The 18,014-nt window shown below is 33.1% G+C and overlaps 1 protein-coding gene and 1 long non-coding RNA gene across 3 annotated transcripts; both read right to left on the reverse strand.

The window, feature by feature from the left end:
* Positions 1–305: 305 nt before the first annotated feature.
* Positions 306–2,904, reverse strand: LOC112940739 (uncharacterized). The gene is made up of 3 exons (XR_003245017.2): positions 2,367–2,904; positions 1,093–1,145; positions 306–429 (listed from the first exon to the last, which is right to left on the reverse strand). It is a non-coding gene; the product is annotated as an uncharacterized lncRNA (long non-coding RNA).
* Positions 2,905–10,403: 7,499 nt separating this feature from the next.
* On the reverse strand, positions 10,404–16,986 carry LOC101245395 (SNF2 domain-containing protein CLASSY 4-like). Of its 2 annotated transcripts, none has more exons than XM_019214979.3 (4): positions 15,299–16,986; positions 12,402–14,222; positions 12,208–12,274; positions 10,404–10,556 (listed from the first exon to the last, which is right to left on the reverse strand). In XM_019214979.3, the coding sequence occupies exons 1-2, from the start codon at positions 16,652–16,654 to the stop codon at positions 12,402–12,404; spliced, it is 3,177 nt and encodes a 1,058-aa protein (XP_019070524.1). In that variant the 5' UTR covers positions 16,655–16,986; the 3' UTR covers positions 10,404–10,556; positions 12,208–12,274. The 2 variants fall into 2 exon arrangements, with proteins under 2 accessions (XP_019070524.1, XP_004229291.1); XM_004229243.5 differs by having other exon boundaries at positions 12,208–12,279.
* Between the last annotated feature and the right edge of the window lie 1,028 nt (positions 16,987–18,014).

An 18,014-nucleotide genomic window follows, 5' to 3' on the forward strand; every position in this document is an offset into this window, starting at 1 on the left:
GGTTATATAATTAAACTTCTAAAAAATATCCACTACTCGTAAACTCATTTATTGCGTACAAATGTATACGATTATGTATATACGAATTTCTGAATTTGATACCTACACTAAATAATAAGTGTTATAGTCAAATAAAAGATCAGGTGATGTGCTCCAAATTCACGAAAAAAACATGATATATACATTTACATAGACTAACTAAAATAATAATAGCTAATCGTGACATTGTAAGATATTAAGTAGTTACTATCCACTCAAATTATGAGAAGTTAATTTTTTATATCATCAAAATCATAATATATGTTGTGAAGTGTATATATAAATAGATATAAAGTAATGTTTTTGTAGTTACAAGAACAAGAAAACCCTGTGGGTGATGAAAACTCCTAATCATATTTGCATTCTTCATGTGAATCATCATAAAACTACCTGAAATCAGAAGGAAAGGAAAAAGTAACGGATAAAAATGTTATAAAAAATAAGATCTTTCTTGTCTAAAAGCGCGACATTTTTGATATTTTTATTCGGGTATAAAATAGCTCATTTGAAACACACTAGTATTAATGAAACTTATAACCGTAATTATTTGGTTAACTGTTGATGAAAGGATTGTCCGGTGCATTAAGCACTAAGCTCTAAGGATTGTCAAGGGTCTATTGTACTTTATCTTGTTGAGTATGTCTCACGATATTGCAAAAATAAATAAATTAGTTATTTTTAAGATTTTTAAATCATTTTATTAGAGTGCTATGTGACTAGAAATTAGTAGTTAGTTCTATTATTTGTTATTTAAATTGTATTGATAAGTTAGTAGCATATTTTTTTTAGTTAGGAATTATATCTATAAATGTATGTTTCTGAACTATTAATAAAATGATTCCCTTTGATAATACTGCAGTAATTTTTTAATCAAAATCTTTCTCTATTATTTTTCTTAATTTCTTTATTTAAAAACCAACAATTGGTATCTAAAGCCTTCTTCTTGAGGGATTTGTGAGAAGAAAAAAGGATTCTGAAAATAGTTTTTCACGAATGACTCCTATTTTTTATGGTGAGAATTATCAGCTACGGGTTCTGAGAATGAAAACTTACTTGGAGGTTCTTGATCTTTGTGAAGCCGTGGAAGATGATTAGAAATCAATTCCCTGTCAAATAATTCAACCGTTGCCCAAATCAAGAGCCACAATGACAAGAAAACCATTAAGTCGAAGGCAAAGCAACTTTGATTGTTGTTGTTTCGAATAGTGTTTTACAAAAATCAAGACTCTCACATCACCAAGAGATATTTGAAATTATCTGAAGAATGAATATATTGGAGATAAAAGAATATGAGAAATGAAGGTATTAAATTTGATGAGGAAATTTATTTGACAGATTGTTTGGTATTGTCAACAAGGTAAGATTACTACGCACTGAATTTAATGATACAAGAATTGTTGAAAAGTTCTTGTTATAGTGCCTGAAAGATATGAAGCATGTATAAGTACCTTGGAAAACACACAATATCTGTCCAAAATTACCTTGGCAGAATTACTAAATTCTTTGCAGGCTTAGGAACAAAGGAGACTTATGAGGCAAGATGGCATTGTTGAAGAGATTAAGTAGCTAACCACAAAACTCAAAGCAGGGTTAAATTTTTAAAAAGTTACCCACCTTGTTAGCAATGTGAAAATAATAGATATCCTCCATATAAATGTTTGAAAAGACCATATGCACTGTGCAAGAACTACAAAAACTTGATCATGGAGCTGTGATTTGCATAAGTAAATTTCAAAAGAATGAAACACTTGCCCATGTCATTATTGAAGAACAAGAAGACTACTTATTTGTGGAAATTTATTTTTCAACCAAAAAATTTGATTTTTTGATGATTGATAGTGATTATACAAATTACATGACATATGAAATAAATATTTTTAAAAAGTTCAATCCTATGGAAAATAAAAGTAACTTGAATGAAAAGGATATTAAACCTAGTGAGAAAATTCAACTTCACGATTCAAAGAAGGCTCATAAGAAGGCAAAAGTCCACGCAATAGAGAAAAACAAGGAAAACTATATATTTGGTCAATCAAAATGATATCATGAAGAACTCACGTAAGTGGGTAAATGGACCTTGCAATGACAAGTCCATTACAAGAATGCAAACATGACCAAGCCCCAAGGACTTTTATCGATAACGAGTTATAAGGACTCTCTAATTAAGGGAAAAAATAAATTTAGCCCCGAACTTTGCTAAATGTTACATCCATGCCCTCAGTTATATTTTGGGTCTATCTCAGCCCCTACCATCTAATTATCGGTATACACAATTAATCAGCCTCTCTTTCAACAACATAAATAGATTTGTAAGAATATTTTCAAACCTGTGCAAAATTATAGTAAATAACTTTCCAAAAACATCCACAAAAATATGAGGCACTTGGTTCAATTCACTTGGCTGGAGAAGAAGCTCGTTGTTGATGGCGAACTCAAGTAAAATGAAACCCCAATTTAAAGCTTGAAGCTTTATCCGTCAACGGTGATAGTATTTTTAACCTGTTTCAACAATAATTAATCAATTTAAGTTCAAATTTTATTATTTGATTGCAAACTCACGTTTCTTGAAGCTTTGTCCATCAATGGTGGTAGTATTTCCAACCCCTTTCAACAAGAACAAAATGGATCTCTTGTTTTTCAATGAAAGCACATGTAGTGAAGAACAATTTTGTCTTTTTGCTTGATTTAGAAGGTTTTGGGTAATGTTTTAATAGAGGAGGTCTCTTTGATTTTTATTTTTATTTTAAATGTCATGATGTTTTAATTTCGGTCATGGGTCGGTAAATTATGAAAAAAAGGGTGGATCTTTTAATTTTAGGTAAATAAACAAAGAAAATCAAGTAAATGGTTGAGATGAAGTCAACATGTTCGTCTGTTTATTTTGAGGGTATACCTAAAAGTGTAACGGTAAGGGTATATACAACGACATACCATTTCTTATAGTTCGGGAGTATATTTTAATTTTTTTCCTCTCTAACTATAAATAAATAAAAATAAGACAGAGACAAATACACACAATTTTTTTTGGAGTTACTACAATATGAAAATTTTAAACTTTAAAGGAGGTTTTAACCACTGATTGAGGTATGTGGTTTATGATAATCTAAACTAATTACAATTCATTCATGTTAGCCCTAATTTTGAACTTCACATTGTCCTAGAATTCACAATTTTCTCTTTTATATATATATATATATATATATATATATATATATATATATATATATATATATATATATACACCCTAGTCTCGCCTATGTGGCCCACCACAAACAAGAATTTCTTTTTAATTTATTTATTTTCAATACTAGCCTTCTCCTTTTAATGAAAAAATGTGATTTTAATGAAAATTGTGACTTTAATGGACAGTTGCGACTTTTATGAAAAATTGGTAACTTCTATTAAAGGTTGTGACCTTTCAGAGGGGTTGCATCTTTTCCAAATAGTTGTGACATTTTCGATAAGGCATAATAAACATTTGTTCATACTACCATTTGATGTCTATAAATAGAGGGATTTCAGGGTCGGCTCTATGCATACTTTAATAAGGCATTGGCCTTAAGTCCCCAATTTTAGGGGGCCTCAATTTTTTACCAAGAATAAATTATGTGTTAATTTTTTTTCGAAAAAAAACATTGATTATTTATGATAAAAAGTATATATTTAAAATTAGTATGTTATTCGCTTCAACCCCATTCAAATAGAAGAAATCAAGAAAATATCGTTTTATTTTCTTACACTCTCTCCACTAATACTCACATTATTTTATTCTTTCGAACTCCTTTTACACTATCTTATTAAAATTGTTGATCAGTTAGAGTAAAATTGTCACGATTCGAGTCTACACCCTGGACGTGGCCGACATCGAAAACCATTGTTGGTCCCCAAGCGAACCCTCATCCTGGCTGACAACAAGCGAAAGACTAACTTAAGCATACCAAAGCTTAAAACTGAAATAAAGTTCAATAAACTCAAATGAACTTTGAATAAAATAATATATTCAACTAAATAGGCAATTTTAGTCTTTAAAACATTTAATAAAATAAATTATTAATACAGACTCCTCAACTATATTGACTATCTATGAAACCTCTAACTGATAAAGATGAAAATCGGTACAAGACCCACGACATCCTGACTAAATTGAAAAGTAAATGAAATCCTCCAGAAGCAAGGATGCTCACCATAGCTAACTCGAACTCTGTAATGTATCAACGAAGCTCATGTTGTTGATCCTGAATACTTGTGTCTGCATCATCAAAAGATGCACACCAAATGGCCAGTACTTGAAATGTACGAGCATGTAAGGGGAATTCTAAAGTATAGCATAAGCTTGAAGCTTGAATAAAAAGGAAACATACTTACCTCTTTTCAGACTCACTCAAGTTAACTCAACTTAAGAATAAGATACTCAACTCAAGGATTAGATACTAAACTTCAAAGATATTATGCTCGACTCAATTAAGCATAGATTAAATCAAGATACTCAACTTAAGGTACTCAACTCGAAATACTCAACTTCTAATACTTAACTGAACTCATTCCAATATAAAGAAATTTAAAACAAGTGCAATATAAAGAAAAGTTATTTAAAATCATGTTGTCAACTTTTTGTGTATAACAAGGATACAACATAACTCTGAAATGTATATAAAAATGCAATAACTGATGTATATAAAAAAAATACTTTAATTAACTTCTCTGGAGCTTCTCTAATCGACAATCATCACTTAAGAGGTATAGTGATGATACAGCGTTACTCGGACCATGCTGCCCGACCATCCTAACCTTGCCAGAGTATAGGACCTGAATTGCCTAATGGATCCACTAGTAAACTGTGAAAAGAATTCATCTAAAAAGGTATGACCCTTTTCTACCCATGATGGCTACATTTTTTCATGGAGACTTGAGTTAATCTGAAATTTCGCATCCCCACATCGATGCTCAATACTACTCCCAAAAATATACTGCCTCTTATATTTTAAAACATAATGATTCTATGGTTTGAGATTAGTGCTCAAAACTTAGCTTTAAAGGTTCTCTCCGGAATCATAGTTACCCTATTTGATTCATTTTATAAAGCTAATACTTCTTTCTGAAAACTAGCCCTAAGGATTTTTACTTGTTTAAATGTGAAAACATATGTAACTCTTAGGGATTACTTAGTCCCCTTATAACTTTTGAGATTGAACTCAATTATTTACTCTTGCTTAACTTGCAAGTTGAGTCTTAAAACAAAGTTAAAATGGTTTGTTAAAGACTCTTGAAAACTTTAAGAACTCACTTTGACTTGCTTCTTAACTTTTAGACATAACTTTTAACTTCTTTGACTTTGATCTTAACTTTCCTTGAATTGAATTATGGATTCAAGGATCATGACCTCATATTTATGGATGATTTCATGATTTTCAACTTGGAGGGTTTATGTGGAACTATGAGCATGAACTACTCAACTCGAGAACTCAAAGGTACCGCTCATCTCAAGATTGTTCGACACATAAGGTTCATGCGAAATTATGGGCATGAACAATTCAACTTAAGGACTACATAACTACATGGAATTCATGTATAAGACTCCTCTCATTATCTTGTTTACTTCCTCAAAACTTAGTTCGATGAGTGATGGATCTCAAAGAATTCACAATTGAACTTGAAGACTTTCTTTCTTGAACTCTATTCTTAACTCTCTCTTGAAGAGTTATGGTTCGTGGTATGAATGATCTATGTGACATTGTAGACTCATGAATACATTCTCCTCACTCTCATTATCACTTACTTGAGTCTTGAAACAAGTTCCTAGAAGTTGTAGAAGACTCCTCAAAAGGATCAAAGGGACTCTCTAAAAAGGTCCGAAAGAACTCTCAAAACTTAATCTTAACTGTACATTGAATTTGAATTATTATTCCAAGGTTATTAGTCATGTTATGAATGATTTCCAAGTGTTTAGAAGTAGTTTAAAGTGTTTAGAATCAAAAGGGGTGAAGATACACTTTAAATGAGCTCAAACGAAACAACCGAGGGCAAACTGGAGGAAGTAGGTTACCCTGGGGCTATGGGTGGCACAGTGCGCCAGCCCCTGTAGGACAAAGAAGGATTTAGGGCGCTCCGGCAAGCGCGCCGCGCCAGGGCCCAACCCAGAAAATTCTGCCAAACACTTTTGTTTGTTTTCTCTCCCTAAATCGCCTAAATTCGAACAGTTTCTTCCCCAATCACTTGGATTCGATTACTTAACTTAATAACAATCTAATTTACTGAAAACAACACCCAACTTACTCAATTTCATCTCAAGAATTCATCAAAAATCCAACACAACAAGATTTAGAAAACACCTATCAAGAACTCATCAAGAACTCTAATCTTTAAACATTAAGCATGAGATTTTGCTGAAAAATTACATGATTGGCGTGTAGATGAACTAGCCCAATACTATGGAATCTTACATATTTCTTAGGGATTAGACCCATGTGAAAATCCGCAACTAAACTCAAGAACATCGATGAACGTCTTCATCTTTTCTCCTCTTTTCTCCTCTTTTCTCTTCTTTTCTCTTGCTGCCTCTTTTTGAACTATCAACTTAAACGCTAGGTGTATATTTTGATTTTAAAACTGCACCTAAAACGATTAGAACCCTAAAATAATACTAAAATGAATTAAATTTGATTGGGTAAGGAAAGGACCAAACTATCCCTCATATTTTTGCTAACTTTCCTTAACTGGAAAGCCTAACTTCAAAAGGTCATATCTCACATATCAGAACTCGAAACTTAGCAAACTTGGCGTCTTTGGAAACATAATTAAAATATCTTTCCTATGGTATCTTATAAAACATCTAACTCATCCTGTGCTAGGAGTTATGATCGTTTAAAGTTGACCAAAACTCATACTTAATTGTACTCTCCAAATTTCAGATTTTTGTTAATTCCAATCTAATTCTTTTTGGAACTCTTGGTGCTAAGTCTAGTGTAATGACCTTAATACTTAAGAAATTTTAATTCCTTGGTACAATCTCACTCACTACGATAAACGGTTTGAGTTGTTCGAAAAATTTCTGAGTGTTACAAATATTTTATAAAAAAAATTAATAATTGAAAAAGTGTTGAGCAAAGTGAATTGTAAATTTTTCTTCCATTTATTCTTAGATTTTCAAAAATTACAACAACATAGTAAAATGAGAAGTTACCAAATTATCAACTTCATCAAACATATAGTTCTATCAGTGTTTTAAAAGACTCTGTTGGGACTCGCCTCGGGGCTCTAGCAAAACACCTTGAGACTCAAGTTTGGGGCTTAATTCTGCAAGACATGCGTCCTAAGTGTCCAACTGTACGCCCTGAGAACGCCCAACGCTCGGGGCTTGCCTTACAGATCTTACACAAATTATGTGTTACAAACTTAAGCTAACATTGTTGATCCTCATAATTCTTGAATAAATGAAGGATACCTAATAACTTTTTAATTTATAAAGATAAGAAGATCGAGAGTAACTCAAATAACAAGTTGGGTATCACATATTTACTATTTGGTAACATTGTGAAGGTGATGATATAGTACATGACATTTCTTTTAAAAATACATAGCAAAATTTTACTTTTCCACTTATCATTGGTATTCATGGTTTTATCATATGTCTCAAAATTCTCATATTTTATTTAGCTATTTGAAAGTAATTTTATTTTTATTCATGATGAAGTGATGTTTTATTATAATTGTAGTAAGTTTTATTGATTATTTTCTTTTAGAGAGGGGGGTAAACTATATAGTATGTTAAAAATACTTTTAGAAATAAAGATTTTTCATTATAAAAAGTCAAGTTATTAGATTATTTATACTTGTATAATCATGTCAAAAGTTTAATTTTCTATGAGCTTTCTTAATTATGTCGGTAATTATCTCAAACTATTGATTTTTTTTAAAATAAATTTATTTTCCGTAGGGCTTACGCCTCAGGTTTCGAGGCTTACACCTCGCCTAGACTAAGTAAAACGCCCTGCCTCATGCCCTACCTTTTAAAACACTGGTTCTAACTCTTATGTTTATATCAAATTTGTCAACTTATTATTTGTAGAACTATGTTAACAATTCATATAATGATTGCCCGAGTAAAATAATATTTTCAACGTTGAATATTATTTTATATGAAGTTTATTTAGATTTTAGGCTTCTAATTGAGATTTTGCTTTAGGCATCCGATTACCTTGAGTCGCCTCTGAGGATTTCCTTTCATTTTAAAACAACGAAAATTCTGAACCTCTTCTTCTTCTACACAATTAAATATTCATGTACTTTGTTCATGTTGAGTGGCTCACTCATATCATTGAATTATGTTACAAATTCTGTGTCTTTTTACAATAATTAATTTATGCTTATGTTATTAAGAATAAATGACAAGATGTAATAATTTTAATTATAATTTACATTATTAATGTTTGTTAATACGTAATCTTGTATGTAAGATAATATAATGATTTAATTTGAATGACTGATAGGTTTTAAGTATTATTTTATATATTCCGTGATATTAAATTTCGGCGCGTCGCGCGGGTAATTTAAATAGTATATATATAAAAGAAAACCCTAACTCTGCCTATGTAACGCTACCATAAATCAGGATTCCCTTTTAATTTATTTATTTCCAAAACCAGTCTTCTCTTTCATGAAAAGTTGCGACTTTTATGAAAAGTTGGACTTCAATGAAGAGTTGCGACATTTATGAAAAGTTGTCACTTTTAAGTAAGGTTGTGACCTGCTCTGAGGCACAATGACGTAGCTAGGAATCTTATGAAGAGTGTCCAAATATTACATAAGTAATTATTATTTTCTTGATGAATGGATGCATAAAGCTAAAATTAAACTACATAATATTAATATTAGTTTTCTTTACGAATAAATGTTCCAAAATTTAAAATCAAGCTGCATAATATTGAGATTTAATATTTGTGTTTAATTTATTATAAAGTGACCGAACAAAGCAAAAAAAAAGGTGGAGATTAAGCTTATAATGAAACCATTTTTAAGTTTCAAGCTTTCACTAATCAAATGAAGTGTTCTTTTGTTCTCTTTTAACAATTTTATAGAAAGAGTATAGAATTTGTTTATTAACTTTAAATTGAATAATTACAGTTTTATTTCAAATTTTAATGAAAAGAAATAAAAAGTAAAATTCGGTGAAAATTCAAATATCTACTAAACCTAGATTTCTAATTAAGAATGTAATTCATCAACTAGCTTAGACAACTGAAGAAATAAGTTAATGAATAATAAAGGGATAATGTCCAAGTACCCCCTTAACCTATGCCCAAAATCTCAGAGACACACTTATACTATACTAAGGTCCTATTACCCCCTGAACTTATTTTATTAATAATTTTTTACCCCTTTTCGACCTACGTGGCACTATCTTGTGGGCCCAAGGATGGTTGACTTTTTTTTTCAAACTAGTGTCACGTAGGCTAAAAGGGGTAGAAAATTACCTATAAAATAAGTTCAGGAGGGTAATAGGACCTTAGTATAGTATAGTGTGTCTCTGGAATTTCGGGCATAGGTTGAGGGGGTACTTGTGCATTATCCCAATAATAAAATAAGAGTCTGTTTGGATGATATTAAAAGCTGGTCAAATTGACTTAAAAGTCAATTTTTGACTTATTAAAGTGTTTGGCAAATATCAAAGTAACTTATTTTAATACAAAAATAACTTATTTTAAGCATAATTAATAGTAGTAAACAATCGTTATAATTTCTGAAAACGGTTACTCTTATTTTATTTGTAGAGTTGAGTATCAAATATAAGTTTATCATAAGTCCCTTGAAAACGATAACTCGTTTCTTTAAGAATCTATATTACTTAAGTCAGCACGTACACTTGCGTGTATATTGGGGAGCAACATGATCTTTCTGAAGGGTTACAATTTTTTCAAAAAGTTGTGACCTTTCAGATAAGGCATAACAAATATTTGTTCACACTACCCTTTGTTGTCTATAAGTAGAGAAATATTCCTCTCATTCTAAAACAACGAAAATTTTAAACTTCTTAGTTTTCTTTTTTTCCTTCTTCTTGTTCATAATTAAATATTCATGTACTTTGCTTCTGTTGAGCAACTCACACAAAACCTTGTTGAATCAGGTAATTAGAATAACTTTAACAGTTATCTCTCTATAAAATACTTATGATTCTGTATTCTAGAGTGTAATATAATTCTTCTGTTCTTACATGTTATTAATCAACTTAATTAGCTTTTGACCACCATGTTCTTTAACTTTATTGTTCTCCATGAGCTTAAATTGGTAATAACTTTGCTTTTTACCAACTAGAATTAATATATGATGTTATTAAGTAGTTACTAGCCATTCAAATTATGAGAAGTTAATTTTAATATCATTGAAATCATAATATATGATGTGAAGTGTATAAATAAATAGACATGAAGCAATGTTTTTGCAGTTACAAGAACATCTTAAAGGTGATGAAAACTCCTAATATATATTATCTGCATTCTTCATGTGAATCTGCATCAAAGTACCTGAAACCAGAAAGAAAGGAATAAGTACAAGATAAAAAAGATCTTTCTTGTCTAAAAACGCGGTATTATTGATGTTTTTATTCTGTATAAACAGCACATTTGGAACACAGTAGTGTTACTGAAACTTATAGCAGTAATTATTTGGTTAAGTGCTGAAGAAAGGGCATTCCGGTACACTAACCAACTGAACCACAAGGGTCTATTGTATGCAATCTTGCATAGGAGGTTGTCAAGGCGAAGGGAGCACTGGAGGAGAAGGTGGTTGGAATTAGAATCAAAGTCGCGGCAAAAAGTTTGAAGGTAAGTGCTACAATTGGAAGAAGAAGGGACATATGGCCAAAGATTGTCATTTCCCACTTAGAAGGTGCAAAATTCCAAGAATGGCACTGCTGTCATAGCAGAAGAACGAAATGAAAAGAACCACAGACTGAAGCATATCAGAATCTGAAGTGGTTTAAAGCTATGGAGGGGGAAATCAAACGTTGAAGTTCGTGACAAATCCAAAGGATGTCAAACCTTTCTACTAAATTGGTCTACAAGATACAGCATCACACAGATGGATCAATTGAAGGATACAAGTCTTGTAGCTCGGGGTCTTTCTCAGCAATATGCATATGGACTAGACTACGATGAAACATTTAGTCCAGTGGAAAGAGTCCTACTAGCACTTGCAGCTAGTATGGATTGGAACCTGTGAAAAATGGTTGTGAAAAAATGCATTTCTACATGGAGAGTTGGATATAATGAGATTTACATGTGTCAACCGACAGGTTTTCAGGGTCAGCTTGGCATCATTAAAAGGAAAGAAGCAGGTGTTGAGGGAGACAGTTACAAGACCAACCCCAGCTTCTTGTTTTTAATTTAATGCTTGAGTATAGAGTCCTTAGTTGTTAGTTTAATTTTTCGCTGTTGCTTAGTCAATTCTTAGTAACCAAGTATGATGACTGTATAAAAGGCCATCATTTACCTTGAATGTATGTAATCCCAAGTTAATTCATTAGCATCTGAAAAACTTCACAGATTGTTGTGTCTTGGGTAATGAAGTATCCAATTCAATTGTATTGTGACAACCAGTTGGCGATAAACTTGGCGGAGAATCCAGTGTTTCACGCTAGGACTAAGAATGTAGAGATACATTACCTTATTCTTCGTGAAAAAGTTTTTGAAGAAGAAATGCAAATGGCAATGGTGCAGGTAAAACAGAAAATCAAGTTGCTGATATATTAACAATACGCTAGACCAGCAGTTAGCTTAGAAACTTCTGTCGTCAGCTTGGCGTCATTAAAAGTAAAGAAGCAAGAGTTGAGGGAGAGTGTCAAAAAACCAACTCCAGCTCCTTGTGTTTAATTTACTGTTTGACATTAGAGTCTTTAGTTGTTTGTTTAATTTTTCCCTGTTGCTTAGTCAATTACTTAGTCACTTACTTGTTCTTCAGAATATTATTCTTAGTGCCCAGTGGAAGTTAATCCTATTCTTATGCTTAGGTTTATTGTGTTAGTAGTAACCGAAAAGCCCATCATTTACCTTGAATGTATGTAACTCCCCAAGTTAATACATTAGCATATGATAAGCTTCACAGATTGTTGGTATTCAACAAATACAATATTTAGAATCTTTCAGAAAAATGCTTACTGATGGTATGGTAGAGTACCTGTAATGATGGATGGCTTCAAAAATTCCTCTAACAAGTGTCCTTCGCAACCCAAAAAATGCTCCAACTGATCTGATAAGAAAGAGATAAAGTATTTGAACCGTATTTCAAAGACAGGCAGTAAACAAAATACACTAAACAAGTCTGACTGCTTCATGTACCAGCAAACCAGAGGAAAACACATATATACTAACCTAACTGCTTGGTTTTGGAGGACAAGAATTAAGGCATGTTGTAGGCGGCACTACACGTGGTGCATGAGAGAGCTTTTCAAAAATATGACGGAGGCCTTCATGCTCAACCATGGATTCTAGTATGTTATCTTCTGACACAGAATCCATCTTGGCTTCATTATTTTTAGACAGAAGAACATCTGAATGGTACTTTTTTCTCGTCTGCTGTTCAATCTTGTCAACCTCCCATTTTGATGTTACTGGACAGTAAACATGCACAAATTTGGTCTGTCCATTCCTGTAAGCTCGACTGATGGCTTGCTGTTCTACTGAGGGATTCCAGAGAACGTCAAGCAAAACCACTCTTGAGGCCCCTATCAGACTTATTCCTTCTGAACAGGCTTTTATGGATGCAAGAAGCACTTTTACATCACTCTTAGGGTCATTAACAGAATTTATAGATATCTGCCGCTGCTTCACGTCAAGCTTCCCATCCATATAGAGAATCTCCCGACCTAAAGTCCAGTCAAAGAGAGAATTGAGTTGCTCCTTGATCAGGTTTAGAGGATCAAGTAGTTGGCTAAATATTATAACCCTCTCCTTCCGCCCACCACAAAGTCTGATGAGCTCAACAACAAATTTCATTTTTACTCCGGTATCTGGATTTAACCGACAGCCTCTCTCTTTTAGCTGACTTTCTAAGTCAGAGAACTCCTTCCTATTGGCCACTAATGAAGGATGAACAGAGATAAGAGACACCAGATTTTGTTCATAAAAGGAGCTTGGATTCTCAGGAATCCTTCTAAGCAACTCCTTCTGCAAATCTGTCGGTTTCAAGTGAATTACAGTGTCCCTTATACCCGGTAGGCTTACCTTCTTTACATTTTCACTACACTTATGGACAAGTGGTGAAATAATGTCCCTAAGCTCTTCCAATGCTCGGGCATTCTTGTCGATGGAACTGCTAAGAGAAGCCCATTTCTGCTCCAAATCTGCAGCAAACTTTGGACTGACTACACAGAGAGTGTTGTATAACTCCTTGATGTTATTCTGGAAAGGAGTCCCAGACAAAACTATGCGCTTGTCAGTTTCAACCTTTTTCAAAGCTTTCCAGACAAGGCTTTGCTCATTCCGAGCAGTGTGCCCTTCTTCAAGAACCAGAAGACCAGGATATTTAAGAAGGATTTCTCTAATCGGTTTGGCGTAACCGTCTCCATCATCTGCAGTAAGAATCCTGAACAAATCATAACTGATCCCCAAAACACTATTACCTTTAACCCAGGATCCCAGCTTCACCATTCGTATAAGGTGTGGATTTCTTTTTCCCGCATGGGATAAACAGCGAAAGACACTCACAGTAGCTTCATCTTCCTGTAAAGAGAAATCTTTGCTGTTCAAGTTGTGGAAGGGATTGTCAACCTCCCATTTCTGGAACTCAGCTTCCCAGTTGAGCAGCAAACTGGAAGGAGCTACTATTACAGGTCGAGACTTTGGAAACAGCTTCAAATATGACTGAAGAAATACTATGGTGAGACGAGTTTTCCCGGTGCCAGGTGGATGTGAGATTATGCATCCTCCTTTGCTATCAGATAGGGGCTGTCTCAGCCTCTCGAGATTTGTATCTCCAGCGACGTTTTTCCACATAAACTCAAATCCACCACGTTGATGAGGATACATAGTTGATTTGGCTCTTTGGGGAACTAAATCCCACACAGTTCCTTCTTCATTAATCAGAGAATCTTCGACTGCAGAAGAATCGGAGAATCTGAAGCCAGCAACATCCAAGAATAATGGCGACTGTCCTAAATGTTTTCTTTCATATCTCCCTCGAGTTCTCTGAGCCTGCAGATGACAGAAATGCAAGAATTTAAGGGTCAAGCAAAAATAAATTGGAGAGCCAGTTGATAAAATCAAATATAAGGATAGCATGTTGAAGGAAGTAACATAGACTAGAGGAGTAAAGTAGTAAAATGAAGTTACTATGTTCAGCAGACAGGTGAAAGTGCAGCAAACAATGTGGAACTTCAGCATACAATGTGATCTCCCGAAAATAGTTCAGGAAAGGAGGCTTCTCATGCTGAATGTTCACAGAGGGCACAGCCAGCATTTGGCTATGGTTTCAATACAAATGTGAATGATCAGCATAAAAATTCAGGCAGCATGGAGCAAGTTCAAACCAAACTAAGTCATGATTAGGTAATTCCTTTCACACTAGAGCAGTATAATCACATAGTGCAGCTGCTGACACAACACACTCCTCAGATCAACTGATCCTACCTCTTAACACATCTGCAAATGTGACAGGTATGATAGAACCTATGGCTATGATAGTCTCTCACAATCCTGATTAGATTGCGGACAAAAGGGCAACTAACCATATGGCTTCATAATTGAATTTGCTAAATAAATCCTCAATTAATAAACTGCACAATCCTAAGAAAGTGCAACTGCCTAATTGAGCTGACGCACAGGTTACACACACTGGAAAGTACTATACCCAATTTGTTGTATATACCATAGTTTAAGTTCAATTTAAATTCAGTTTCAAAACTAATAAGAGAGTTGCATTTCCTTCTTTCCTGATTTATTTGTTTTTCAGGATCTCTTCACTGGGAAGGTGAAGGAGATCGGTAAAGAGACAATGGGCTATTCTGGCTACTGAGTCAAACTGCAGGAAAACCTATTGGCTTAGCTGCTCAAACATCAGTGCTTAGTAAAGTGTTTGCTACTGATATCACTACTATTAGAAGTAAAATAACAGACTGTGTAATATGCCCTTTTGCTAAACAGTGTAGATTACCTTTTCAATCTAGTAGCACAAAAAGTAGCTGTTGTTTTGAATTGATTTATGTAGAACTTGAAATTATGTTCTAATTTAAAAGAAAAAGTGTTTCACGGGACAAAACTCGTATACTTACAAAAGAAGGGAAGATGTACTTGATCTCCAAATGCACATAGGAACAAACTTTACAGATGAGTCCGATCTGTTCATCTAGAACAAGTTGGTGGTTCCCCATCTGACAGTCATTTAAATTTCCACTCTGCGTCGCCGATACGGATGGATTTGTAAAGCCAATATCTGACTCTAAGATACACATCTGCATTTCAGCAAAGAGATTTTCAACTTCCTTTTCCCATTCTTCTTTCTCAGGGGGAGGAGGTTCCTCTTCCTCGTCTTCAAACTGAAATACTAAAGGAAGTGTTTCCTTGACAGGAACCTGTTCCTTCTTTTCAAAAGGAGTAAGTTTATCATGACCATCAACATTTATGATAGAATCAACAACAAACTTCATAAATTCAGAATCTTCAAGCATCTTCTTTCCAGTCCTCCTGTCCTTTCGAACAACATCCTTTTGAACGACATCCTTTTGAACAACATTCTTCACCGAGTCATCAACCTCGCAATCCTTTTCAGATTTAGACTCCTCACCATCAGACCCCGAGTCATCAAGCTCCTCCTCATCAGTAAGAAGAATTGGGCTGCTACTTTCATTTCCATTGTTCAACTTCTTCTTTTTGGACTTAGAGAGGGAACGTGCACGAAGAAGATATGATCCACCTTTCTTCTGCTTTTCACTATCAACAACAAGCTCAGATACTAACCCCCCGTTCGACTCTTTTTTTCCTTCTTCATTCTTTTCATCTTCTGATTCCGTATCATCAGAATCACTTATTACATCATCACATTGGCTAGAACTTGATGATTCAATCAACCCGTAATTCTTATCTTCAGGGTCATCATTATCCTCATCACTTGAAGCTTCGGAATCCGACTCAGACTCAGAAGATGAGGTGCTATCAGTATACACTTCCACCGACTTCACCGGTGTCATGCTTGAGGTAGATGAAACAACCTCCTCATCTTTTGCATTCAACATATTACTCTCTTCCTCCTCTTCAATGCTAACAACATCATCCTCCGTATCATCATCATCAGAATCATCCTCCGAATCATCTTCATCAAGTATTTCCTCGACGTAAGGCCGTTTCATGATAGACTCACAAGTTCCTGGACTGAACTTGCTCCTCCTCCCATTATCCACTTTTTTTTTCCCTTTTCTTAACTTTCTTGCATCTTCAGAAACCACCATTTTTCTTTTCCTCCCACAACTCACACCCTCTTTTCCAATATTCACGGAACAAGTCGAAGAAGACGGAGTAAGATTCCCATTTTGACATGACCTGTTCCTTTTCTCAATAAAATCAACACAATATTTCAAAAACTGTTGTCTAGTTCTCCTCTGTTTTGGACCAGAATCATCCCCTGAATCCATCTTTCACTTCACAACTTTCTTGATCAAAAATGCACAAAAAAAAAAAAGAACAGTCAGATGCATATGAAACACATTCTTCACAAGAAACACTAATCTGAATAAAGAGATATAAAAACAGAGATTTGAATTCTTGAAACTGTAAGAAAACAGAGTAACAGGGTCAGGGGGGGACAGATGACTTTGAAACTTTTTAATGTTTAGCACTAATATAGAATGAGATGGAGAAAAAAAAAGAGAAGGCTGACTGAGAACACCCTTTTATGGAAGATTAGTACTACAGAGAGTGTTGTTTTGGTTTTGCTGAGGAAGAGAAACCAGAAGAGAAAGAGAGGCAAAATATATATACCAACTCCTCATCGATCCCGATTTATATGATATAGTTTGATTTCATATCACAATTTATGTCTAAATTATCATATTTGACTATAAATCTATCTTATTATAAAAGTCAATATTTCTATTGTTTCATTTTATATAAGTTAGTTCGAATAGATACAAGAATTTATATCTAAATTATGATATTTGACTATAAATCTATCTTATTATAAAAGTCGATATTTCTGTCGTTTCAATTTATATAAGTTAGTTCGACTAGATACAAAATTTAAAAATAAAATATTTTTGAAATCTATTATCTATATTCCATTATGTTTGTGCGATTATAAATTATAGAATTATGTTTTGTTTTAATCTAAATTAAAGAAAAATAAATCGTATAAATTTGAACAGTAATAAATATTTAAATGAGAGTTAAATACTAAAACAAATTTTTATTTAAGGCAAGTATAGGAGAAAGAGGAAAGGGGTTGGCTTTGTTTTTTTGTAGTTATAATGGAACATGTATTTTTTTACAGCTGTAAATTTTCAAAAAATAATTATGTAAGATGAATTTATTAATCTAATTAGTAATTAAAGTATAATTATATTTGATTAGTTATAGAGTAGCTAAATCATTTTTGGTTGGTTATAATAAAACATTTTGGATAATATAAAAAAAAACTCAAAACTTTTGAGAATTTGTTAGGACAGTTGAATTGATATAACGGATGATATTTCATAAGAGATGTTAAAGGTTTGACTCGCAATTAAAATTAAAAGATTCAACTTTCAAAATTTGAAATAGTTGGTACATAATATTTGTTATTTTGTAAAATTAATGTATAAATTATTATATTTTTCATATTATGCTCTTGATAGAGTAGTTAATTAGTGTGAAAATACATATTTTGACCAATCTAGAAAAACTATTAAGTAATTAATATTTATTGCAATATTTCTATTGATTACTCTCTCCGTTCACTATTCTATAAAATCTTATTTTGAAAGAAAAATTTTAATTAAAAAAATAAAATAAAAGATG

The sequence above is a fragment of the Solanum lycopersicum genome, chromosome 1 (assembly GCF_036512215.1).
Source record: "Solanum lycopersicum chromosome 1, SLM_r2.1".
Classification (NCBI taxonomy): domain Eukaryota; kingdom Viridiplantae; phylum Streptophyta; class Magnoliopsida; order Solanales; family Solanaceae; genus Solanum; species Solanum lycopersicum.